General features: G+C 35.8%; 4 protein-coding genes across 9 annotated transcripts in view; 3 read left to right on the top strand and 1 right to left on the bottom strand.

The window, feature by feature from the left end:
- Positions 1-5505, top strand: part of LOC111479749 (ubiquitin receptor RAD23d-like) — an 8396-nt gene extending 2891 nt beyond the window's left edge. Inside the window, exons 2-12 of the mRNA XM_023124631.1 lie at positions 730-891; positions 2127-2183; positions 2824-2900; positions 2994-3083; positions 3195-3372; positions 3622-3792; positions 3928-3996; positions 4080-4127; positions 4219-4325; positions 4407-4485; positions 4991-5505. Of these exons, the coding sequence (XP_022980399.1) occupies positions 730-891; positions 2127-2183; positions 2824-2900; positions 2994-3083; positions 3195-3372; positions 3622-3792; positions 3928-3996; positions 4080-4127; positions 4219-4325; positions 4407-4485; positions 4991-5116 (1164 nt within the window). The 3' untranslated portion in view covers positions 5117-5505. The remainder of the gene's footprint in view (positions 1-729; positions 892-2126; positions 2184-2823; positions 2901-2993; positions 3084-3194; positions 3373-3621; positions 3793-3927; positions 3997-4079; positions 4128-4218; positions 4326-4406; positions 4486-4990) is intronic.
- Positions 5506-6546: 1041 nt separating this feature from the next.
- On the top strand, positions 6547-9016 carry LOC111483863 (ACD11 homolog protein). The gene is made up of 4 exons (XM_023130268.1): positions 6547-7198; positions 7320-7492; positions 8480-8625; positions 8707-9016. The coding sequence occupies exons 1-4, from the start codon at positions 7004-7006 to the stop codon at positions 8811-8813; spliced, it is 621 nt and encodes a 206-aa protein (XP_022986036.1). The 5' UTR covers positions 6547-7003; the 3' UTR covers positions 8814-9016.
- Positions 9017-9209: 193 nt separating this feature from the next.
- LOC111477870 (dihydrolipoyllysine-residue acetyltransferase component 4 of pyruvate dehydrogenase complex, chloroplastic) lies at positions 9210-12752 on the bottom strand. Its single transcript, XM_023121858.1, has 6 exons — positions 11712-12752; positions 11423-11614; positions 11232-11319; positions 11056-11126; positions 10881-10964; positions 9210-9622 (listed from the first exon to the last, which is right to left on the bottom strand). Exons 1-6 carry the CDS (start codon positions 12657-12659, stop codon positions 9518-9520), a joined length of 1488 nt encoding a protein of 495 aa, XP_022977626.1. The 5' UTR covers positions 12660-12752; the 3' UTR covers positions 9210-9517.
- Positions 12753-14431: 1679 nt separating this feature from the next.
- LOC111488352 (serine/threonine-protein kinase prpf4B-like) lies at positions 14432-24345 on the top strand. Of its 6 annotated transcripts, none has more exons than XR_002719480.1 (18): positions 14432-14891; positions 15434-16397; positions 16458-16971; positions 17060-17241; positions 17693-17883; positions 18057-18125; positions 18211-18283; positions 18863-19019; positions 19118-19160; positions 19281-19409; positions 19483-19597; positions 19740-19903; positions 20033-20107; positions 20394-20574; positions 20676-20787; positions 21194-21258; positions 21686-21750; positions 21877-24345. XR_002719480.1 is itself a non-coding variant. In XM_023136806.1 (13 exons), the coding sequence occupies exons 1-13, from the start codon at positions 14550-14552 to the stop codon at positions 20693-20695; spliced, it is 3399 nt and encodes a 1132-aa protein (XP_022992574.1). In that variant the 5' UTR covers positions 14432-14549; the 3' UTR covers positions 20696-20999. The 6 variants fall into 6 exon arrangements, 1 of the variants encoding a protein (XP_022992574.1); XR_002719419.1 differs by having other exon boundaries at positions 19272-19409; XR_002719501.1 differs by adding an exon at positions 15203-15318 and having other exon boundaries at positions 14811-14891; positions 19118-19409.
- Positions 24346-24759: the final 414 nt, after the last annotated feature.

Genomic DNA, 24759 nt, shown 5'->3' with positions numbered 1-24759 from the left:
TTTTTTTTTTTTTTTTTTTTTTTTTTTTTTTTTTTTTTTTTTTTTTTTTTTTTTTTTTTTTTTTTTTTTTTTTTTTTTTTTTTTTTTTTTTTTTTTTTTTTTTTTTTTTTTGTATTAAAGGAATTGCACACACGTTCTATATCAAACTCCTCTAATCTCAATTATAGACTAGTGTATATAATAAATGGAAAATTCTCCTAAAATCATGGACTAGACTTTATAGAGTAAAATTTAAAATTTAAAATATTTACATAATTTTATTTGAGTCTTTTATCTAACCTAACTGACTATTTGAGTCTTTTATCTGACCTAACTGACATCATCATAATAGAATAATTGGCATTAAGACTACAAGATCCACAATGTAAAGTCGTGGGCATTAGATTAGCCAACCCCACTAACAACTAAATTTTTCAAGATCCTTACGTTAGTGCTTCAGAATTGTGTATGACTACTGCATGCTACCATCTAACATTTAAGAAGAGAGAATACTTACGGTACTTAATACTTATTAAGTAAATTTTCGCTCAAATAGTTAATCTTTGTTTGATGCTGGCACCTACATTTACTGCAAGATTTTACAAACAAAATAAGTTTAATACATATATTCCTACCTTTGGTAAATTTTAAAAAGCACATGGCTGTATTCAACTTTCATTATCTGTTGTGCCACCATTCATACCTTCTGCCTTTTGAATGTTAAATAAATTGATTTTTGTTGGTTCTTAGGTTGCTGATGTGAAGAAAAACATAGAAACTGTTCAGGGTGCTGATGTTTACCCTGCTGCTCAGCAGATGCTTATCCATCAAGGGAAAGTCCTTAAAGACGGCACAACACTGGATGAAAATAAAGTTTCCGAAAATAGTTTTATTGTAATAATGTTAACAAAGGTAACGATTTTTTTTTTTTGATCGGAAGGATTGTGTAAATAATATATTCTTGGGATATGAGAGATTAATATTCTTACAAAGAAAAAAGCTTGATTCATTATTTCAACAAAAAGAGATATTTAATGAGATCAATGGTTAGATTACCTCATGCCATCATCAAAAGGCATCGTGAAAGCCAATACCCTCCAGGCTTCACATTAGTGAAGGTTATATGCTAAAATGATACATCTATAGTTCAGTCAATCATGTTGGAGACTGGAATAGCACCTGGATATGTATTGTGTGTTTTGGCTTTAACTAGAGCTTATGATGGTCAAAGATGAACTATATGATGAGAGTGGTAATGTATTTATTTTTGTATTGATGATATGTTTCTTTAATTTAACACAGTTTCCACATGGTACTCCTTTTTAAGCTAGAAAGATGTGATAGTGTGGATGCAATTTTAGTTGGATGAAACAAGGAGGTGTTCTTCCACCCTCTGTTTCGGAGATAAGGGTTGTATATTTTGGTGGTCTTCTTTTTTACTACTTTATGAGGGATGTGGCTGGAGAGAAATAGGTGACGTTTTAATGGAATGGAGAGGTCTTGTGAAGAAGTCAGTGTGTTTCCCTTTGAATGTCTATGCCCAACTATTTTTGTCATTATTTCTTAGGTTTGATTATCTTGGACGGGAGTGCTTTTTGTATGGCTAGTTATCTCTCTCCCCCTCTCTTTTTTGACTCTTTGTGATCTTTCATATTTTTTCAATTAATGCCAGTTTTTTTATTAAAAAGAGGGAAAAAAATTAGAGAAAATTTGTCAGGAAACGTGTAGTATTCGTTCCCTTGACTGTACTTGCTCTTTTAGTTTTATGAAGAGGGAAGATGGTTTACCTCTATTGATTGGGAGAGATGTCTTGATAACGCTGTAGACTACCTTGCCTTGAGATGGAGGCTTACAAATCGGTAGTGTAGTGCTGGGAAGTGTAGTACTAACACAGAAGAGAGTGTTTCTGCCTTCTTTTGTATTGTTTGTTACTAAGTTGCACAGCACTGTTCCTGTTGTCTGCACTTGAATTTGAAGTGACGACAAAAATCTTGATGTGTTTAGTTGTACAAGATCATATTGCAACTTAATGATGGGCTAAAGTGTGAAACCTTTTGTTTATTTCTCTTCATGACCTTTTTTTTTATCTCTGTTTTGTTTTGCTCAAATGATTGTTTTATTTTTTTTTATTTACTTTTTGTTTGTAGAATAAAAGTTCATCGGGTGGGACATCTTCTACCACACAAGCTGCGCCAGTATCGAAGGTAAGCATAATTGTAAGCTTTACTGGCAAGTGGTAATGGTGGTGACAGTTTCAGTGTGTCTTTGAATGTTTTAAATGTTGTAATTCACTTTTTTCCAGTGGATCTTTTCCCCTTCTGTTTTTTCCACTGAGTTTATTGGATGCTAATATCAATTCTTGTGTAAGCTTTTTAGTACTTAATTTTGGTGGTTTGTATTTTTTTGTGAGCTAATAGTTGTACCTGTCCCTCGAAGTGGTTGGTCATTTTCACACTATTGAATGAATTTATCAGTTACTCTAATTCTCTTTAATTAACAAAAAACTAATATATATTGCTTAAAATAGTGGATGCATAAATTTGTCTTCAAGTATTTATATGATTGACAAAATGGTTTTTCATTTCTTCATAATACTAAAGTCAATGTCTTTTTTTTTAAAAAAAAGATACTGATGGTACAATAATAGTTGTACATGTTATCTCAAAATAATTATATACAAACCATGCATGATGTTTGATTTCTGTAGCCAATCCTTTGGAGTTAAAGCAGTGTTCTTCAATTGTGTTATTTATTCCCATAAAATATTGTTTTTTCGACTAATTTTCTTGTGAAAAAGGAAATAAAGAGAAATTGGATTTATAGTATGATATGACTAACTTGCAGGCACCACAGAACACTGCCCCTGCACCTGCTGCCACTCCAGTGTCAACGTCGGAAGTTCCTCTACCAACATCAGCACCGTGAGTTTAAATTCACTTCTATGTATTTCATTTCATTTTCCAGAATAATTGTTCTGGGAGCATTTACGATTATGTCAATAATCTTTATTTCAGGCCTGCTACTGTTACCGACTCTTCTCCTCCCGCTCCTCCGGCTCTGGCTCCAGCTCCAGCTCCAGCTACAGTTCCTGCAACCCCTGTTTTGTGAGGAATTTTCTGCCCTTTCCTTGATGGTTTTTCGTGTTCTTTGCTAGGGCTCCTTTCTCTCTATTTCAAGTTCTCTAAATCTCTTGTATTCCACATTATGAAACACAGGGCAGAATCCGATGTCTACAGCCAAGCAGCTTCTAACCTGGTTGCTGGTAGTAACTTGGAGGACACTATCCAACAAATTCTTCTCATGGGCGGAGGGATTTGGGACAGAGACACTGTTGTTCGAGCTCTTCGTGCTGCTTACAATAATCCAGAAAGGGCTGTTGATTACCTTTATTCTGTAAGTCCAGATTTAATTCTTTTTCAGTTCTACTGTTATTCTCGTCTCAATATATTTTAGCAAGTTCTCTTTTGAGGCTTTCTTTCAGTTGGGAGTGGGCCTTGAACTTGTAATTGCACTTGAACTTCAAATTACTATTGCTTGATGTTCCTTATTAGTGAATGAATTATGAATGGTCATACTTTTATCTCTGCTAGCTTAATTGATTTAGAATGTATTGTATGAACAAAATTATCTTATTATGTATAGGGAATACCTGAACAACTTGAAACCCCACCTGCTGCTGGAGTTCCGTCTACTGTGCAAGCGACCAACCCTTCAGCCCAACCTGCACAGCCAGCCCAACCTGCACAGCCAGCCCAGCCTGCATCTGTGACGTCAACTGGCCCAAATGCTAATCCATTAGATCTCTTTCCTCAGGTAGGAAAAGAAAAATTAAGCAACTTGATAGGTTCCGTTTTAATAATACAAGTTTGCTAGGAAAAAATGATCGAGAAATTTTATAGGTTATTTTCAAACTTGAAAGTTTATGTACCTTTTTTTTTTTTACTTCAGGGTTTGCCTAATATATCTTCCGGAGCTGTTGGTTCCGGCAGTCTTGATTTTCTACGAAATAGTCCTCAGGTCTCTCTCTCCTCCTTCTCCCAAACCGACAGATTCACTTCATATTATGCCCGCCTCTGAAAATGTGTTCTTTCCTGTCTCAGTTCCAAGCTTTGCGAGCAATGGTGCGAGCTAATCCTCAGATACTCCAGGTTCTTCATCTACTGCAATTGACACTTTTTTCTAAACGTGAGGTTCATTACTTCGTTTTATAAAGGCCCCCTTTCTTTGATTTTGTTTTAGCCTATGCTTCAAGAGTTGGGTAAACAAAATCCTCAGTTGATTAGGCTTATTCAAGATCATCAACCTGACTTCCTCCGCTTGATTAATGAGCCCCTTGAAGGAGAAGGGTAAATCTTTTTTCCGCACTTCTCACTTTGAGACAATGGTGGAAGTTGATGGATTATAATAATATCCAAAAATTTGTTCAGGAATATACTTGGGCAGCTTGCTGAGGCTATGCCGCAGGCTATAACTGTAACCCCGGAGGAGCGTGAAGCCATTCAACGGGTTAGTTTACCTTATACATTATCATATGACTTAACTGTTTAGAGAGAATTTAATAGATACTAAAAGAACTTGTCTTGTTTTCATTTACTAATATTAATAATAAGGTGAAGTTTGTTAAATTATGAGTTTATTTTACCCTTGAGTTTGGCATCAATTTATTCTCCTAGCTTTAAGTGTCTAATTGGTCTGTGAACTTTCAATTATGTGTCTAATGGGTTCATTCTTGATTTAGCAACTTTTAATTGATTCTTGAATTGTCAATTTTATGTTTAATAGTTCCTTGAAATATTCAAAAATTAAAAAATTAATCGATATATTAAGTAAAAATTGAATTTTATGTTTGAAGTGAGTCTAAACTTCCAATGGTCTGGAAATTTTAAGCAATTGAAAGTTAAAAAATCTATTAAAGACAATCTTGCATTTTAACATAAAAATAAAGGCAATGGGATTTATTAGATCTTTTATGATTAACTATATTGTGGTTATCTGTCTTCCTTCCCAACAGCTTGAGGATTTGGGCTTCGATAGAGCTCTAGTAGTGGAGGTTTTCTTCGCCTGCAACAAGAACGAGGAAATGGCTGCCAACTATCTTTTAGATCATATCCACGAATTTGAGGGTAATCAGAATTAGTCCATTCTCCTGCCGATTTTAATAAACCCCAAAATATATATATATATATGAAGACAGCCAATCCAACATCAAAACAAAAAGAAAAGAATCTGTATTTATCCGTTGTGCTCCCCTCCGATCTCTGTCTTTCTTTTCGCCTTTGGCAACATTGTGAATTGTGCTTGCTGTGAACATAGATGTGAAGATGCGTTTTATCCTTTTTTTATTTTTATTTTATTTTAATTCGCAACCCAATACTTCGAGGTTTGTGTCAATGTAATTTCTATACTTCAACTGGAATTCGACTTTTTAGTCTATTATTTTGTCAGTGCTGTTCCCTTTAGGCTTAAGGATCGATCAGACGTGTTCTGTTGTGATTGAAAGTTCAATGCGTTATGTTATCATTGTCTTATTATTTGTAAATTTCACACTTAAGAGAATTTCCAAGGTATAGATGAAGTCAGGCACGATTGTTTCTTTAGTTGAACGTTACAAAAATATCATTAAATCTTAATCTAGTGATCTTTTATTAATGAACTTCGATTGAGGAGTACAATGAATCATCCAATCTTATGTTGAAAAACTTCTTTAATTTATTGTTTATTTTAATTACATCTTTAATTTATTATTTTATTCATTGCTTTCAAATTCTGGTTGTAAAGGTGAAAGTCTTGTTGATCATTTTTGTTGTAGTTCAAATTAGTCTTTTTGTTATCAGTTTAAAAGACAAGATAATATTTGAGTTTTGACAGTCAAATTTGTGTTAAATTAATAAAAATATCTATAATTTGTCTTAAAATATAAGTTTCAATAAACATCATAATATTTAATATTGCTAAAAATCTATATTTATAAATAAAAAAAATAGTATTTTTTTTATTTAATTTCATTATTATTATTTTATTTTCCATTTTAAAAAAATGTTTCAAAAATACCATTTTGAAATTTCATTAATACCTTAATTTTTTTATTAAAAAAAATAAAAAAATACTTTTTTAATTTTTTAAGAAAATAGTTCAAAAATATTCATATTAGTATATAGTAGTATTAATCTCTTTAAACTTTTATACACATTTTTAAATTTTTTAAAAAAATTGGGAGTGAATTAATGAAAAATTTGAAAGCTCTCCTTATTTTTTTTAACATTTTAGAAAGTTTAAGGACATGGGTTTTTTCAAAATTCAAGAGTTAATGTAACTTTGTAAGTTAATGATAACCTAGTCAAAAGTTTAATTGTGAGGGTTTGTGAGATTTATTGAGATTTGATAAAAGCTTTGGATTGTGTTTGAATGGCGAAGAACTTTGGTGTGGAATTGATTGTTTTAGTGTTTTAAAGAAAAAAATGTTAAGGATATTGATATAATTTTAATTCATTAATATTTTATTTTATTTTAAACTTAAGATTTGTCTCAGTTTTAGAAGTTCTGTATGATTGAAACAAAATAGAAAGATTGAAAGAAAAGGGGTGTGAGACGTGCCGCTGATAATTCACCATGGAAGCTCTCCACCTGAAATGGCGCGAAATTAGTGGCACTGCACACCTTCATTGCACCATACACCACTCTCTCTCTCTCTCTCTCTCTCTCTCTCTCCTCTATTCATCCCTTCCCATTTTCAATTTTCTGTTGGACAAACCGCATCCGTAGCGAACTTCCCAACTTCCCAAACCCACGAAATAAATGTAAAAATAAAACCGAACATTCATTCAAATCTCCCGTTTCAGTTACACATTCTGCACAGAAGAGGAAGGGGAAAACTCGAAATTCTTTTCAATACCTGCAAATTTCGAACTGGGTTCTCGTTACTTTCTTCTCTCAGTCTCCAATGCTCTGGAATTTCCGATGACTTGGTGAAGACTTTGCGTATAATGGTGTTGGGTGTGGCGGTGGATTTTGAGGGCTCATAAAAATGGACAATGTTGCGTCCCCTCTTACCGCCATAGCCGAGTCCTTCGAATTGCTTGCCAAATTAGTGGTTTCTTTGAAGGATTCCTCTGAAGAACTCCGATTGGATATGCTCTGTGATGCTTGTTCTCTGGTCTCTGTACTTTTCAGTTCCCTTGGCCTCGCCTTCAAATTCGCTGAGTTAGAGTATGTCTCCAAGGTTATATTCCTCCAATGCTTCGTCTTCTATTTTGTTTTCTTTACCTAAAAATGGATGAGAGATGTTGGGAATTTGCAAATTGGAATTGGAATGAACCCCTTTTGATGGTTTGTTGTTTCAGGTTCACGATCTTGCGGAAGCTTCCAAGAAGCACGTGACTGTGCCTACAATACTTGATGCTGATGTTGCAAATGACACAGTAAAGACACCAGGAAGCCATTCTCGCAATCTGCGTCGAGTTAGACAAGGATTGGACCTTATTAGAGCTCTGTTTGAACAATTCATGTCCACTGAGTAAGTTATGGCCTCTTTTTCTCTTACTTTCTGCATCTGCAATCAAGATGGAAGAAGTTGTGTTCTTGTTTTGATTCCTCTGCCATTTCTTTTGCTGGTTGGTTGGTTGCGTTCATTTTGAATCTGCTGTGCCTTATTCTTTTGTTTTTTTGGAAGGATTAATGTCTGAAGTGAGCTAGGAATGATCATTTCCTTTGTTGTCAATGGTTCTCCGAAGCTCATAAAAAATTGTCGAATGTTTTTGGACAAATGAACGAGCGAACAACTAACGAGGTTGAAAATTGAAAATCATTTCTAACTTTCTTTATTCCAAACAGAGGATAAGTAAATCTTAATTTGTTCCTTTAAATAAATTTTGGGATCTCTTGTAATTGATGTTGAAATAACAAACCTCCACGGTGTTATGATACTGTCTACTTTCACTAAAAGCTCTCGAATTCTTTACTAAAATTATGATCATTCCTTAAATTAGTCCATGTAAGACTCCCTCTCAACTATTCTTTCCAAAAATTCTCAACAATTCTTCCCTTGAGAGCCTCTCATGAGGCCTATGGAACTCTTGAACAGTCTCTCCCTTGATCGAGGCTCGACTCGTTCTCTGGAGCCCTCGAACAATGTATACCCTTTGTTTGACACTTTAATCATTTTTTACTATACCTTTGAAACTCACAATTCTTTGTTCGACATTTGAGGATTCAATTGACATCACTAAGCTGGACATAACTGATTCTTCACAATGGTATTATATTATCTCTTCTCCCAAAATGCCTCATACCAATGGAGATATTCCTTTTTATAAACCCATGATCTTAAATTAGCAAATATGGAACTCTCTCCTAACATTTCTCAACAATTAAGAGTTCATATAGTTAGTCAGGGTACATGCTTAAACCAACTAAGCTATGCTCGGGTTGATAACCAAGAGGCCATAACTTATTTGAATATCAGAAAGGGGTGAACTTATTAGCTTCTCACTTGTATCTTTAGTGAATACTCGTTAAGGGATGCGGCCTCAACAGCTTATGCCCAAGTTTGTGCACCCTACCACAGCTGGACAGTCAGAACAGCAGTTTCTGCTGGAATGTATACTCTTCCAACGAGGGAGCAGCTTCTGCTAAAGCTCAACGAAACCAGTATGCTTACTCTTCCTAATTATATAGCTAACTATGTCTGTGCGCACAAATAAATTCACAGCACCTCTTTCACCATTGCAGATCAATCAGCAGAGAAGAAAATGAGAAGGTATATTGATGCATCCGGTCCGGTCATAGAATATATTGACAATCTTTACATTTCTAGGAATATCGCCTTGGACTGGTGACTTTCACCTCCTTCCATAGACAATCGATTCTTCACTATCCTGTCTAAGCCCCTGCTCATCTCAACTGAGTTGGTAAGGAGAACAAAAAAAACAAAAAAAAAGAAGCCTTTTGCTGGCTCTTCAAACAGATTATACATTATATGTCTGAACACTTTCATAAAAGTTCTTTGTAATACACATTTTGTTTAGTGTTATTGTGTGTGTATAGATTATTTGAATTCATAACATGTCAGATTGTATCCGAATATCAGATAAATCTTGCTACTTTTAGGTCTTTCAATTATAAAGCAAAAGGGAAATGATTTCACATAAACTATTGTGCTTAATAGACCATTCACAGGAAGCACTTCTTTAAACATCTACGGAGAGGCACAAGTTTAAAGTAAGAAGCTGCTGAAGAACCAACATCAAAACAATCTTTCTTCATCCAATGAGTTTCTACCAACACATTTCCCGTACGCAATAACTTAGAAAAAGTAAATCAACTCATTATTGTTCTTCAAATCTTCTAGAAATAAAATAAATTTGAAGTACAACGAAATAAAGTATCCATAGGACCTCCTGGCTCCTGCACAAAAAGCATTCCGATGGGACTCTGTTTAACTCAAACTTACATCATTCCGTGGCCAAAAAGAAAAAAAGATTTTGCCTATTCTTCTTGCAGTCAAGTTTAATTGATGTTGAAGCTTGCAAATGAAGACTTTCTACAAGGTCAGGCTTTCTGGATTCTCAACTATCTTTGCGAAGGTCTGAAGGAAGGCAGCCAAGTCAGCACCATAAACTATTCGGTGATCAGCAGTCACATTCACCTGCCAAATGCAGAATTTGCCAGTCAGTTCAGTTTCACAGAAGGCGTCTATACACTACAAAGGATTTCTGCCAGCATTCACTAGACAAGAAGCTTTGCACACCACACCAGAACAAAAGAAAATAATTGTGGAATGAATAAGAGGAACAGAGAAATTTTACCAGCCTCTACATTGTGGAGATATGAAACATCATTATGAATGTAGCTATCTCTAATAATGTCTAGAGGGGCAAGTTTTGCACCTTCAATCCAATTCAAGAAACTTTTGCCTATGTTATGTCTGGTTGGCCATTTTTCAAAAACAAAGAAGTGGAAATTTGTGGTTACATGGGTTTAGGCCTGTGTGTTGTATGCCAACCAACATTAGGCTGGTCGGCCCACCTTAAGGTCCTCAGTTCACCAACCAACATAAAATCATAAATTCAGTGGCTTCAAAACTGACAAACCGAACTGAAGATATTACAGTAAGAAAAATGGGACAGGGCACCAAAGACACTTCCATTCGGTTGGCCACAGTTAAAGGAAAGATGCATTAGTTCAAATCATAAATAGTTAGGGCAATATATATCCAATCTTGAGCAGGTCATGGCCAAAAGGATCAAAATCGATTCGTAAGGGTAAGAGAATCCTTTCTTGGGAAGACTTAAGGAAAGGTTAAGTGGCTTCCCTGCCTACTTTCAAAAGCATCTTGTTTTTATTAATTAGCCAATGCGGCATTCCCTCTTATTGATGGAACTTGAATATCAGAAGGAATCTTAATGATAGAGGCTAAATGACTTCTCCTTGGACACTAGTGATGACTCCTGGGACGAAACAAGGACAAATCTGACCTCTTCTCTACAGAACCCTCTGTTTCTCTCCATGCTAGGTTACTACTATATAAAACATATCAGTAGATATGAGATAGTAAAAAGATACAGATCAAAATCACATCTCACAGATCTCATTACTATCAACCAAACGCTTGTAGTTCCTGTGTAAACTTAAGCATAGCCTTGCCTTATTCCCACGCTTTCCATTCCTCTGCTAAACTATTGTTAACAGTCCTTGCAAAACTTAACCCCAAAAAACCCCTTGAAGTAGATAACTTGGAATAGAATGAGAATCATTGTGTTGATCATTATCCATGAATACAGTTCAATGTAATTTAGATGGCTTATTGGCTTAATCAGTTCCTAACTAACCTTAAATTCAGCATTCATAATAAATAATAAATAAAGATGAGAACGTAACAAAATGTTAGAAGAAACAGAACTCACCAACATTTTACTTTTCACGCTGAAAAAGCCATCAGCATCAGTGACAACGGTCGGCTTTGATGCTCCAACAGCCATGATAGCCCCCTGACGTATTGTGAAATAATCAACACAAAACACAAAGGGACCAACAAAACCATATTGCCTATGTATAAGTAGCCTAACGCTCATTACTCACCTGGCCAGGAGGAAGTATAGCATCGAACCTGTCCACTCCAAACATGCCCAGATTGGAAAGAGTAAAAGTTCCTACAGGCAGTATTAACTCAATTTTACTCTGTCTCATAGGTTAAGTACAACAAATAAATTCTCATGCCCGCAAACTCGAACTGAGAGAGAAGGAAGTGTTGGTACCTGAATTATACTCATTGGGCTGAAGCTGCTTGGATCTGGCTTTCTCTACCAATTCTTTCCATTTTTGAGACAGTAGGTAGAGGTCCAACTGCAATGAATAATGAATAAATAAGAAGAAACCCAAAAGAAACAATATCTATATCCGGGCATTGTACATCCAACGACATTAATACGCAATGTAATCGACTTGCCTTATCTGCATCCTGAAGAACAGGAGTTATCAACCCACCGTTGATAGCCACGGCTACTGCAATATTTATGTTGTTGTTATACGTAAAGCTCTTACCGTCTTTACAGCTTGCATTTACAACAGGATGCTGAGCGAGGGCCATTGCAGCAGCCTTGGCCAGGAGGGCAGTCATTGTGACACCCTTTGGTTTCACCTGAATCGTTGTAATACCCCAACTAGATGGTCAATAGTTTCCAAAAAGATGCAAAATAAGCAAAAATCCAACTAAATCGTGTAAACATTTCATGTACCTTCTCATAGAGCGCATCAAGAGCATCAGTGGATACCGGATAACCAACTCGGAATGTAGGAACAGAGAGACTCTCCACCATATTCTTAGACACCGCCGCCTGCATTGTCGTGAATGGCACAACCGTTGAGCCCGGAACTGGAGGAGGCAAGTTGGAAGGAGCTGCAGCAGCTTTCGTTGGAGCAGCGGCAGCCACTGGAGCAATCCCAGAGGCCACGGGTGAAGCCACATTGCTTACAGCAGGCTTCGAAGGGACAATTCCTGCCGCAGCCTCCACATCTGCCGGAGTAATTCGACCGAATGGACCAGTACCGGTTATGGATCCAATATCCACCTTGTGCTGTTTGGCTAGCTTCTTCGCCTGAGGGGTAGCCACAGTCTTCCTTGGTCCATCCGACGCAGCCGTGGGCGGCGGAGGCGATGGCTGAGATGTCGCCGGAGCAGGACTAGAAGAGGGAGGCGGAGGAGAGGGAGAAACAGCAGCAGCAGGAGACGAAGGAGCCGCGGATTTTGACGCGGCTTTAGCCTTAGCCTCAGCGACCTCCTCTTCAGTCTCGGCCAATAAACCAATAGGAGCTCCAACAGGGGCAGTTTCACCCTCTCCAACAACAATAGCGGCGAGAATTCCATCATAAAAAGTCTCCACATCCATATCCGCCTTGTCAGACTCCACAACGACGACACTCTCTCCTTTGGATAGAACGTCCCCTTCAGATTTGACCCACGAAACGATCTTTCCCTCAGTCATGGTAGAGCTTAGGGCAGGCATGAAAATCTCGCGGATCTTGGATTGAACGACAGGAATCCTCCGACGAGAATTAGCGGGAAAGGAGGTGTATGAACGGGAAGAGCTCCATGGGAGGGGAGAAGAGATGGAAGAAGAGAAGGAAAATGAAATGGCAGTGGTATTGCTGGAGAGAGCAGCACGAGAGAGGAACGAGGACGCCATTGGAGAAATGAAAACGAACTGTTAGAGTGGGCGGTGGAAGAGAAGTATAAGAAAGAGGGCGGAGAGGCCGAGGCGTTGGTTGGGGTATTTGAGCTACCTCTCAACTATGTTTCCATCGCCCACATTTGGCTCACTCAAAGCTTTCAATTTTAGTTTATTTTTATTTTTTTCTTCAATTAAGATTTTTAAATAATAATAATAATAAAACTATGTTCAGCCATTATTTCATTTTAATTTTTGTTTTTTAAAAATACCGTCAAATATATTACTAAACTTTAAATTATTTAATACATTTTCAAAAAAAAAAAAAAAAAATCTCTAAATATTATTGAGTACGTTTTGTATTTTTAAAATTTTATTCACTCATTATACATATTTTAAATTTAATAATTATGTTAATATAATTTTAAATGTTAAATTTTCTAAAGTTGAACTCCTGCTCAACACAAATTTGAAAGTTTAACACTCTCCTCGCACATTAACAAAAATTATGTGTTATGTACGCATAGGCAGCAGTGTGGTTGAACGAAATTAAATTTTGCACAAGTTATCTTCGATTGCCAAATGCAAACTTCATTTAAGGTCCAACAAAGCCATACATATGGACGAAAATCAAGTGGAGATGGGGTTTCCTCGCAGCTTCAAGGCTTGTCATGAATATGTTAAGATCATAACGCTGCACAGTTGAAAATGTACGACCGTGACAATTGGTATTAGAGCTATACTTTGTTGTCTAATCGGACAAGAAGTTCAGTTAGATGACCTTGAGGGTGGAACGAAGACACACAAATGTGTCTCAAGAGTGTTGATATCAATAAGGCAATTGTGTTGTTCTATAAAAAAAAAATATATATATATATATATATATATATAATATCGGACAAAATATAGTTTCAAGTTGATATCCATTTAGTTCGTCAAACTTTAAAATGTATACTCTAGTTCCTATAATATGAAATTTTGTTTTAAACTTATAATTTAACTTTAATTTTTTAAGTTAGGATTCAAACTTCTAATCTAGTAACTTTCATTTAAATAAGCAGTTCAAGGTAGATTATAATTCTTAAAGAAAGAAAGGGAATAAGTTCCAATTTTGTCCTTGTCCTCGAGTTAGATATCCTCATTCTACCGCAACAGATGCAAGGCTATTAAAATTGCCATCGCCCTAATCTTTATCCCCTTCATTTGTGTCAACGATGTTGTATTCATACTTCATATGATTGTCAAAAAGGATAACAAAGTCAACTACGACTAATTCATTGTATTCCACAATCATGAATGTAACTTTATCTATCACAGCAATTTTTATTTTTTTTTATCTACAATTTAGTCGAGCTTAAACATTGAAGATAAAGGAAATACAATGATTATTTGTTGTCGTCAGAATTTTCATGATAAAGAACGATATATCTATTTTTATGTTAAATTTGTAATAAATAATTAACTATCATGGGAATTATAACATGCATGTAAAATCTTGTTAAGGCGTTCGGAAGTATTAACTGATATGCTCCTTAAACTCTTATATTAAATTAGCAAAATCAGAAGTTTAAAATTAAAATTATACCACTTATGAAGAGTGAAAATGTAGGGGAAAACTGGAAATATCAGAATAATTGGGAGAACGAGGAGAGAAATAAAATAGTTAAAAAGTTAATAATCTAAATTAAATAATGTAATAAAATTGTCGAAAATATTAAGGATAAAAATTAAACTCTTTTTGAAGCAAAATTCATATTAAGGATATTATTTAAATAAATAACAGTAAAATAATTATTGTAAGGCTACCAGCTACAGTTATCTCCTCACGACACTCTGTTCGCGGGAGGCCTAAGGCGCCTACACAGCGAAAAGGTTTGAGAGTGAAACCCTAGATTTCTTACGACGCCGATGGCTAACGATACTGCTCACAGGAAGTACCGCCGATCTGCTTCTGATGAGGAGGACGGTCAATCTTCGAAGCGTCACAAACACCGTCACCATCGCCGCCACCACAGACATCGTCACAGCAGCAATAAGAATGAAGAAGAAAGCTGCCGTGACCAGGAGGACAGTGTTCCTCCTGTTGCTAATCGTTGGTCTCGACCCCAAGATGACGTCGAGGAAGGTGAAATTCTCGAGGAGGATGAGTCCGGCGTTCGCGAGAATGAGAGCGCGATGAAGGAGGCGGATATGGAAGTTGGGGAACTTGAAGCTGATAAAAATTCTGATAGAATTGTCCGGCCCACTAAGGTAAGGTCCCAACCAACACAATTTTATGACAGTTTGACAAGTTGCTTGTTGCTCTACTCGTACATTCTGTTTGATTGCCGTGGAAGTTTGAGAAAAGACTAGGATTGTTAACGTTTGAAAATCGAATGTAACTTGAAGGTTCGATTCTCTTAGAGAATGAACAAAGGCGTTTTTAACTGTCTGTGAACAATGAACAATGACCTTTACAGGTACATGTTCCTTTCTTCGTTCGTGTCAGTTGTCAACTTTGGATTCATTTCTTGTATTTAATCTTATACTATGATGGAATGGTGATGGTGACGTTTTTTTAGATTTACTCAGTGTTTCTTGCACATGTAAGAATATGATTACACCTCACGAATACAAGTGAAATGCAAAAGAAGTATCAGTAGGCGTTTCAATGAAGATTCAGGCTTGCATTTAATTTGTAAGATCTGGTTACGTGTTTTCTACTATGCATTTATACTGTCTGACTGTAATTTCTCTGGGATTTTGTAATGCAAGCATCTGCACTAAGTATTTAATCTATGTTCGTTTTGCAGGAGTGTCATTCGGTGGATGAATCATCTAATATCGAGGCTAATTTAACTGTGAAGGAGGGAGCAGTAAACAGTCCTCAGGATCAGAAAACCTCGAAAATGGACAGTAAGTTCTATAATTTAGATAAGGACAAAGGTGGCTCTTATCTAAAAAAAGACAGAGACAAGGAAATCAGGTTGCTCGATCAAACTGAGTCTGACTGTAAGCATGGCAATGATGTTAGCTTTTCCATAAGTGAAATGACTGGAATTAAATACAATGATCTTGAATGTTGCCGAGAGGATCATCTCAAAGATGGTTATGATCATAAATCTATGGAGTTAGATGAGAGGCAGAACAAACAAATGTTATCTCCTTCCAAATGGGGTATTAAGAAAATAAGCAACAATGACCATGGAAAGGTGGCAACAGATGGAAGCACTTTGAGTTATTTGAAAAGGCCACAGTTAGAAAGGGCAGAAGACAAGTCTCAGGATTTGACGCCATCAACATCTCATGATCGATTCATTGACACATCAGATTGCAGGAGTAGATCAAGGTCAAATTGTCATTCTAGGGGGCAATCTCATTCTCGTGAAACAGTAGAAGAGGAGGCAGAGTCAAGGAGAAGACATCATCATGGTTGGGATCACGCAATATTTGATGATAAAAGTAAAATTCATAATGACTTGGATGACGGTTATACTGATCGTGCTAGGAATGAAGGAAGGCAACAAAGCAGGGATACGAAGGACAGACGGAGAAGTAAGATGGAGGTGGATAGGGACTGGTCAAAGGAAAATGAAATGGAAAAAAACAAAGATAAAGATAGGGGTATAGATAAGCAAAAGTATGATGAGAGAGAGAGAGGAAGAAGTAGGGATAGAAGAAAGGAGATGGAACAAAATAGGAGCAAGGAAAGAGAGTTGGAAAGGAATAGGAGGAGGGAAAGGGATGTGGAAAGAGATAGGAGAGTGAAGGAAAGAGATAGAAGAGTGGAGAGGGAAAGAGAGGTGGAAAGGGATAGAAGAGTGGAGAGGGATAGAGAGGTGGAAAGAGATAGAAGAGTGGAGAGGGATAGAGGTTGGAGCAAGGAAAGAGAGTTGGATGGGGATAGAAGAGCAGAAAAGGAAAGATGTAGGAGCAGAGATAGAGAGGGTAATAGGGATAGAAGAAGAGAAATGGAAAAAGATAGGAGCAAGGACACAGAAGTGGATTGGAATGTGAGAAGAGATAAGGAGAGGGATCGGAATGACAATAAGGCTGAATATAGTGATAGGAATAGAGACAGGGAAAGGGTGAGAGAGATGCAGAAGGACCGGTTTAGGGATACAGAATTAGATAGGGAGAGACGAGACAATAGAAACAAAAATGAAGCCAGCGACATTGTAAGTAGTAAAGACAAGTATGGGATTCTTGAGCATGGCTATGCTAAAGGTTCTAAGCAGCCTAGGCATTATGATAATGAATCTGGTCAGGATGGGGGACGAGTTAATGCTGTTGGAAAGCATGGTAGTTTTAAGAGAATTAGTCTGGAAGGAGGTGAAGACAAGCTAGTGAGGTAATTTTTATTTTTATTTATCTTTTGGTTACCTTTAGCTAGATGAAATCCATCTTCATTTAATGGTTCAACTCCTCTTCCTGTATAGTGATCACGATGAGGAGGAAGAGGACGGAGACAGCATGTCATTTCAATTAGCTGATCAAGAAGAGGAGGATCTTAACAGAATCAAGGAGGAGAGTAGAAGACGGAGGCAAGCAATCTTAGAAAAGTACAAATGCCAGCAGTTGGAGAAACAAGTAGAGCCTTCTTTGAAGGAATCTGAGAAAGGTTAAATTTCTGCATTTACTTGGATTTGGACTACAATTATTTTCAATCAGGAAGTTATGATCAATTAGCTGAGAAACCAGCAAGTTTGGACTTACATTTTGCCAACCTTCTGTGCATAGACTTGCCTTCTTCTCACTCTTAAGTTTCCTACTGTATAATCGTAGCATTTCACCCCTCCCTCCCCTCCCCTCCAATTTCTTCTTTTTGTTGTTGAACAATTTACTGATAGGAAGTTCACTTTCCCACAATGAGTATAAGCTTATTTAAGGATTAGGTTAATTTGTAAATCTTGTCTGTCTGCAATGTTGAGTCTGGTTGGTTTTTGTTTGCCTTTTAGAGATGAGCTCAGATGGTCTGACAGAGTTTAGAGACTTTGGTAGGTCTGCAGCTTAGATAGACAGTGTAGTAACTACCTCAATCTCACTTTAATACAGTGATTTATCTTGATCAGATAAGGATTCTGCAAATGATTCTTCTCAATCAGAAGCTGCTGCTCATGCTGTTCCAAAATTGGTTGATGGGGCTGTGGATGATAGTGTTGCTGACTCATCTTTTATTGTGGAGAAATCACCACATCAAAATGGAGTAGCTGCATCTGATAACACTGCTGGTACTAAAGGACTTGGAGAGGGTACTCCAAAGGTGCGCAGAATGCTCTCTTTTATTAGAGGGTAGATTCCTCTCTGTTTTTCTGAACTTTGTAGTCTCTTTTGAGCTCCATTTATTGCAATTTTTTGCTCCCGTAGTTATATTCTTTATTTTGAGAAGATGGATCCTTTTATAATTTTAAAATTTATTCATATTAATAAGTGCAGGCTGAGGGATCAGATGGATTATTCTGTGATGACATTTTTGGAGAAACACCTGCTGCAGTTCGTAAAATGGTATTAGAACCTGTCCATTTTGCAGTTTGATTTGTTTCATATTGTATAAGGGCATTTAGATATTTTGTTTTCTTCTTGTTGGCAGGGCAAAGGCGATGGTTTGCAGATAGAGAGGAGTGGCTTTCATGACAATTGGGATGATGCAGATGGATATTATAGTAAGTATATCCATCTTTGGTATCTCGCCTGTACGGCTGACATTTATAGATGGTCTTCAATTCACTTGTTATTGTATTAATAATCATGGCTGCGGAATTTGTATGGTGAGAATTATAATTAAAATGGGAATCACAGATTATATTATGGTGTGTTTAAATTTTAACAATACATCGTATTAGAAATATAACTATCAACATACACATCAATGGATCCTTGGTCTTGCTTTAGCCTATCCAGAATTTAATGCTGTTAACTTGCATTTGAGTCTCCAAAACAAGGATTATTTTGCCTCTGTGCTGATGCTGTCGATTTTAAAATGAGTGATATGTAAATTGTTACATTTCTGATCATCTTGGTGGGATCCACATTAAGCCTTCTGGTAATCTTGTGTAGTTGTTGACTGGTTAGTTTCATTCTTTTTATTGTCTTGGAGGAATTGCAGAAGAAACTGATCATTTATTTTAATCAACTTGTCGCTAATTTTTAGGTTCTATAATTTATTTGTTTATTTTTTTGCATTTAAAAAATGTATTTAATTCATATGGTCTTTGCTTATTCAACTTTTGTGTTGAATATAGACTATCGGTTTGGTGAAGTGCTTGATAGTCGATATGAAATAGCTGCTGCTCATGGAAAAGGTGTCTTTTCAACTGTAGTCCGTGCAAAGGATCTCAAAGCTGGTCATGGCGAACCAGAAGAAGTGGCAATCAAAATTTTACGTAGTAATGAAACAATGTATGTCTTGCTTGCTTTATTTCTAGTGATCCTATTGTGGTGTTCCTTTTGTTGCGTGTTCAATTACTTGATGCTCTATTGCATTCTGTGATGTACAGGTACAAGGCTGGTCTGGAGGAGTTGGTCATATTGAAAAAGCTAGTAGGTGCAGATCCAGATGACAAGCGTCACTGTGTTCGTTTTCTTTCAAGTTTCAAATATAGGAATCATCTTTGTTTAGTTTTTGAATCTCTTCATATGAATCTCCGTGAGGTCTTGAAGAAATTTGGGCGCAATATTGGCCTTAAGCTAACTGCTGTGAGGGCATACGCTAAGCAGCTTTTTATTGCCCTGAAGCATTTAAGAAACTGTGGTGTTCTACACTGTGACATAAAGCCGGATAATATGCTGGTATGTTTTCAAGTTTTGATTCTATTGAATTGGTTGATCTTATGTTTCTCACGATGCTTGATAAAATTTCCAGGTTAACGAGGGAAAAAATGTTCTGAAGCTTTGTGATTTTGGAAATGCGATGTTTGCTGGTAAAAATGAAATCACGCCATACCTTGTTAGCCGGTTTTATCGTGCCCCTGAAATAAGTGAGTTTTCTTAGTTCCTTTTTTTTTTTTCTTTTTCCATCTGTTGAATCTGGTGGTCAAAATGGTGCACCTGTTTTCATATGTTATTGAACATTTCTTTCTCCAAGTAAACTCTAGTTCTAATTTTCTTTGCATGTTGCAGTTTTAGGGTTGCCATATGACCATCCAATGGATATCTGGTCTGTGGGTTGCTGTTTGTACGAGCTTTCTACAGGAAAAGTTCTTTTTCCTGGTCCTTCTAATAATGACATGCTGCGTCTACACATGGAATTAAAGGGCCCCTTTCAGAAAAAGATGCTTCGTAAGGTACATAGTTTTGTCCTCCAAAGGACAGGACAGGAGATTTTTTTTAATTACAATGTCTCTAATTTACGAGTTAAAGTTGTAACTTGTTTATTGCTAATGATGATTTTTCCTCTCCTATTGGTTTTACAGGGAGCATTTACTGAGCAACATTTTGACCAGGACCTGAACTTCCATGCTTCTGAAGAGGATCCTGTAACCAAAAAGGTAATTATTTATCCTTTTTTCTGATTTCGGGGTCCAAAGCCACCCACTTGTGTGTGCTGTGCCACCAAAATTTTACTGGAAATTTGCTGCGGTATATGATTACAATTTATTTATATTTTCTGGACATCAAAGTTTATTTTTGAAGTTTTTAGAGCAAATATCATCCGGTAAAAGATTTTAAACGCTGTTTTGTGCGTTTGTGTGTGAATGGTATTGCATTTTGAATGTGGCGCTACCTATGACAGCCTTATCAGTACTGACTGAGATTTGAATTCTACTTTTGCAGACCATAAAGCGAATAATAGTCAATATAAAGCCTAAAGATATTGGATCAATTATTAGGGGATCTCCTGGTGAAGATCCAAAGATGTTAGCCAATTTTAAGGATCTTCTAGACAAAATTTTTGTGTTGGATCCAGAAAAAAGGATGACAGTATCACAAGCATTGAATCATCCATTCATCACTGGCAAGTGATCAATGCTGCTGCTTTTATGACACCAGAGTTCAGTAGATTTCTTGTAAATTATGACCTAATTCATACAGTTTCTAATCACTTGGTATTACCAGTCTTCCTTATGATGACCTAAGCTTCTGGCACACTTATGGGATGATTGAATTCAGAAGAGGTCATATTGGTCAAGAGTGGCGGGTTCTTTCAGTGGAATGTACTGTTTCTATTGTAAGACAACTTGCTGAAAGCGTTTCTTCGCCTTGTAATCATTTTTTATTGTGACCATTATGAAAATCTTGTCCATACTTGTTTTCCACATTATTTCTTTTATTTTGTACTTCAAACACCATTTCTGCAGTTGTGCTTGCAGGGAATAGTAAGGACAAAAAAATCTATTAAGTTTTAGTGCTTTGGTAAATAAAGTTTGTTCTTTTTTTGAAGATGGTTTGTGGTTTATATGCAGTGCTTATTTTTTATTTTGGTTTTTTGTACAATACTTGGCGGTTTTCCTTACTAATATGGAGGCTGGCAAGATGTTATCTTCTGCTGTCCTCTCTCTTCCCACCTCTTTCTCTCGAGCCATTTTGTTTCTTGCTTTCAGGTTCTCAAGTGTCTAATATAGTTTTTCCTTCAGGATCTCTGCTTCTGCTCTGAGAGAACCTTCCAGTGCTTAAGTGATTTAGAGGCACTCTGGAGAAGGTACCTTGGATTGTTTTTTTGGGAGAAAATTGTGACCGCGTTGATATTAGTTAAGAAGCCTGTCTTGTTATTTTCCTTGAGGTTAGATGTATGTGTATTTGTGATCATTATTTATTTTATTATGCAAAACCTACCACCAGTGGAGGGTGGTTGGAGAATGAGGATATGCTAGTAATCGATAAGAGGGTGTACAACAAGAACTTTTATTTATCACCTCTTTATATTAATTCATGTATAACAGTCTATTTAATGTGCAAGCGATTGTTATTCCATCCGAACCTTTTGAACTATTGATCATGCAGTAATCTTTGAAATGTTGCTTGGCAGTATTGAATCATGTTAAAATTTATTGTAGTCTTCAAAATTTATTTGACGTCTTTAGTTTGAATGAAACCTAATGATTGCATTGTACTGATCCATGGTATAGTCGTTTATGGAAGCACCCGCATTGGAGAGGTTAACCACTGTGGCACCATGTGAAGTAGTGTTGGAGTGAGTAAAGTAGTTATATGTGTTTCTTTTTTTTTTTTTTTTAATTTTAAAATATGTGTGATCAGAACCTACAAGTTTACTTTTAAAGGTTCATTGTCTCATTTGGATTTTGTTCTCTTTTTTTAGGGCGAACTGCATATCATCCCCATTATCTTGTAAGTATTTCCAATTCCATATAACTATTGCAAGGTTATAATATTCTTGTGTATGATTTCTTAGTAAAAGTGCAATGATGCCAGGTAGTGAAAATATGAAGGATAATAGCTCGATTTCCTTTCCATCTTCAGGATATGATAAATACTTGTCTTATGCATAATAATTTGATTATAATGGAAGCATTAGATTATCAGATATCATGAACCAAAAAGCATTGAATGAATATGAAATAAATAGATGTTTTAAAATAGTAATGAATTTTTGTATCAATATTTATGGAAGGCTGACATATTTAAGGAAGTTTTATTTTTATCATTGAAGTGTTACAGTGATTTAAATTTCTTCTATGATGTATCATAAAAATGGTCCATCATTTTATTAGAAATAAGATGCATAAAAAATAGTGAACCATATGTATATCTGTTGGATAAAAAAGCTTTCGATTAGGGATGCGTGTATACAGAAGGATGATGATCAATCAACCCAAAAGCCTTCTGCTATTATTTCGAAGGTGAGATGGAAGTTACTAGAAATCATAAATTCTGGTGTTCCTGTGGTAAGAATATTGTGATTAGGATTTTTTTTTTTTTTCCCGTAAATTTCATTTATATCCATTAATTGTAGTTTCACATATGAAATGCTATGCTAAAGCACATCACAAGTTGATTTCTTTGCCACTCAAATTAGTTGGTTAAAGGAATAATTCTACTCAAAATCACATTTACTTGTCCAGAAAATTCTACTAGAATTCGTATACCTTTATTCATAGAGTGCAATCTATTTCATGCCGAATTGCCAAGAAGCTTTAGCTTATAATTGAGACCAAGAGTTTGAATTTTGAATTATGTTATTATCGTTTTAAAATTCAATAGAAAAATAATGAATAAATCTTAATATATATATATATATATATATATAATTTGAATAAAATAGGACTTATGAAAATCAAAAGTCTGGGATTATGGGCTGGCCCGGACTTAAAGATAAGACTTTTGAAGAAAGGCCATACAAAATAGGTAATTTTAGATGATTTCGGAGGAGAAGAGTAAAAGATTGAAAATCAAATGGCCTTGTGAGATGCCTCTTGTTTCTGTGGTTTGGAGTGTTGGATTGTGAAGGTATTTATCAGTTATGAACACAATCCAATGAGGTTCTTTGTTTCTTTGCTGGAGGCTTTCTAATGCGTGCTTGTTATAATCATTTCTCGTGGTATTGACTACGAAGGTTTAATATCTAGTTCATTTCACTGTTTGGTCTAGTTATGTCGATTATATTCAAGGTCACTGATTTCACTCTCCTCCATATAGCTTATTATTTAATGTTGCTTACTCTCTAATTACCTGTTTTGTTTAATTGCTTCTCCACAAGTGAATTCCTGAAAGTGATTGAAGTTCTTTTACTCCTCCTCCAGTATTTGTTTATTTGACACCTACAGTTTAGATGATTTCAAGGTTTCAGAAAAATGCCCCTCTTGGGTTTGTTCAGTACCAATCCCTCTAGCTTGGATTGAATTGTTTATTCTCATACTATTATATCTGTTAACTGCCCGTTTAAGTTTTATTTTGCTATCAAATTCTGTTAGATTCTCAGTACGAATTTAATGTGTATCTACACATTGGAATTGATTGTAATTTGATCTTTTGTTCTGTTGCATCGTGGTTAGGATATCAGTTGTCGCATTAATTATGCACATGGTATATTGTTGGACTCTCATGCGTTAATGACATAATGTTATGGACATTTCCGTTTTTTTTTTTTTTTTTTCGCGTCTTTTACATACTTGTTATACTAGTAATTTTTGGGATCTTAATTTGATTGCATTTAAGACAAGTGGATAATACACATGCACGATAATTACTCCCTGTGATAAATTTCAGAGTTCTTTACAGGCAGGTCTATTTGTTTCTGTTGCCGTATATCTTTTCATCAAGAATTTCTTTTCTTTATTTGTATTGGCAGCATGAAGCCTAAGCCTAAGTCATTTCTCCTCTCTGCTTTCCATTAAGCAGCTTATACTCGTACTGTTAGAGGATGCTTAATGTCTGTCTTCATCCTACGGAGATTAACTTTCTAAGGACTTAATCTATAGTTTAGTACTGGTTTTTTTGTGCTGGTTAACTGTAACATTGGGTTAAAGCAGGTGCCGTATCTTGTGTTCTGTTGTGTCCAATGCTGTATAGTTTACAATTTCATCTCCAATGAGGTGCGTATGGCTCGGTGTAATCAGAAGCATTGCTTTTCAAGCTCCCGTAAAAATTAATTTCCAGGAGCAAGATGCTGGTACAATTTTCCCTGGGATTATCCCGATCACCCGTTCATCAGAATTGATCCCTATCTCTGAAGATTTTAGTTCATGTTGATAACATTGTACCAACCAAATTCTGTGAATAAACTAGTTTTATTAATACATGTCTGTGAAATGCTTAATTTAATTCGACAGATGAAATGATATTATTGACTTAGTTTTATATCAATTATTTTACGAAGAATCATTAAGCTAAATTCCGCTGAATACCATATCTAAATATCATCTATCTATCCATTAATTACATTTTGATCCTTGGCCAAATTCCAGAAACAAAAACCACTTTTCTTAATTTTAATAAAGCAAAATAATCAAAAGGTTAATCTTCGTAATTAGCAAAAAAATTATGAAATTTGACTCTCTAGAAGGGGCACTATTGAAAAAAATGAGATGGAGAAAGGGCATAATTGAAATTAAACAAATGCCTGAGGTCTAAGACTGTAATAGAAAGAGTCTTGTTGATCTTTTGGTTGTTTATAGCAAGAGGCAATATCCATGAAATTGTTGTTACGTGTTAGTCATCAGAAAAGTAGTTGAGAAAACTCACT

The sequence above is a fragment of the Cucurbita maxima genome, unplaced genomic scaffold (genome assembly GCF_002738345.1).
Source record: "Cucurbita maxima cultivar Rimu unplaced genomic scaffold, Cmax_1.0 Cma_Scf00001, whole genome shotgun sequence".
NCBI lineage: Eukaryota > Viridiplantae > Streptophyta > Magnoliopsida > Cucurbitales > Cucurbitaceae > Cucurbita > Cucurbita maxima.
Note: the sequence above shows the minus strand (reverse complement) of the source record. Positions and strands in the feature narration are given on the sequence as shown.

Coding starts and splice junctions, on each gene's coding strand:
- LOC111483863 (XM_023130268.1), top strand. CDS start 7,004: ATGGACAATGTTGCGTCCCCTCTTACCGCCATAGCCGAGTCCTTCGAA. Junction 7,199..7,319: donor AGTTAGAGTATGTCTCCAAG/GTTATATTCCTC, acceptor TTGTTGTTTCAG/GTTCACGATCTTGCGGAAGC. Junction 7,493..8,479: donor GAACAATTCATGTCCACTGA/GTAAGTTATGGC, acceptor TTGTATCTTTAG/TGAATACTCGTTAAGGGATG.
- LOC111477870 (XM_023121858.1), bottom strand. CDS start 12,659: ATGGCGTCCTCGTTCCTCTCTCGTGCTGCTCTCTCCAGCAATACCACT. Junction 11,320..11,422: donor TTCTTCAGGATGCAGATAAG/GCAAGTCGATTA, acceptor TATTCATTGCAG/TTGGACCTCTACCTACTGTC. Junction 11,127..11,231: donor GCCCAATGAGTATAATTCAG/GTACCAACACTT, acceptor TACTGCCTGTAG/GAACTTTTACTCTTTCCAAT.
- LOC111488352 (XM_023136806.1), top strand. CDS start 14,550: ATGGCTAACGATACTGCTCACAGGAAGTACCGCCGATCTGCTTCTGAT. Junction 18,126..18,210: donor CTGCTGCAGTTCGTAAAATG/GTATTAGAACCT, acceptor TCTTGTTGGCAG/GGCAAAGGCGATGGTTTGCA. Junction 19,904..20,032: donor AGAAAAAGATGCTTCGTAAG/GTACATAGTTTT, acceptor TTGGTTTTACAG/GGAGCATTTACTGAGCAACA.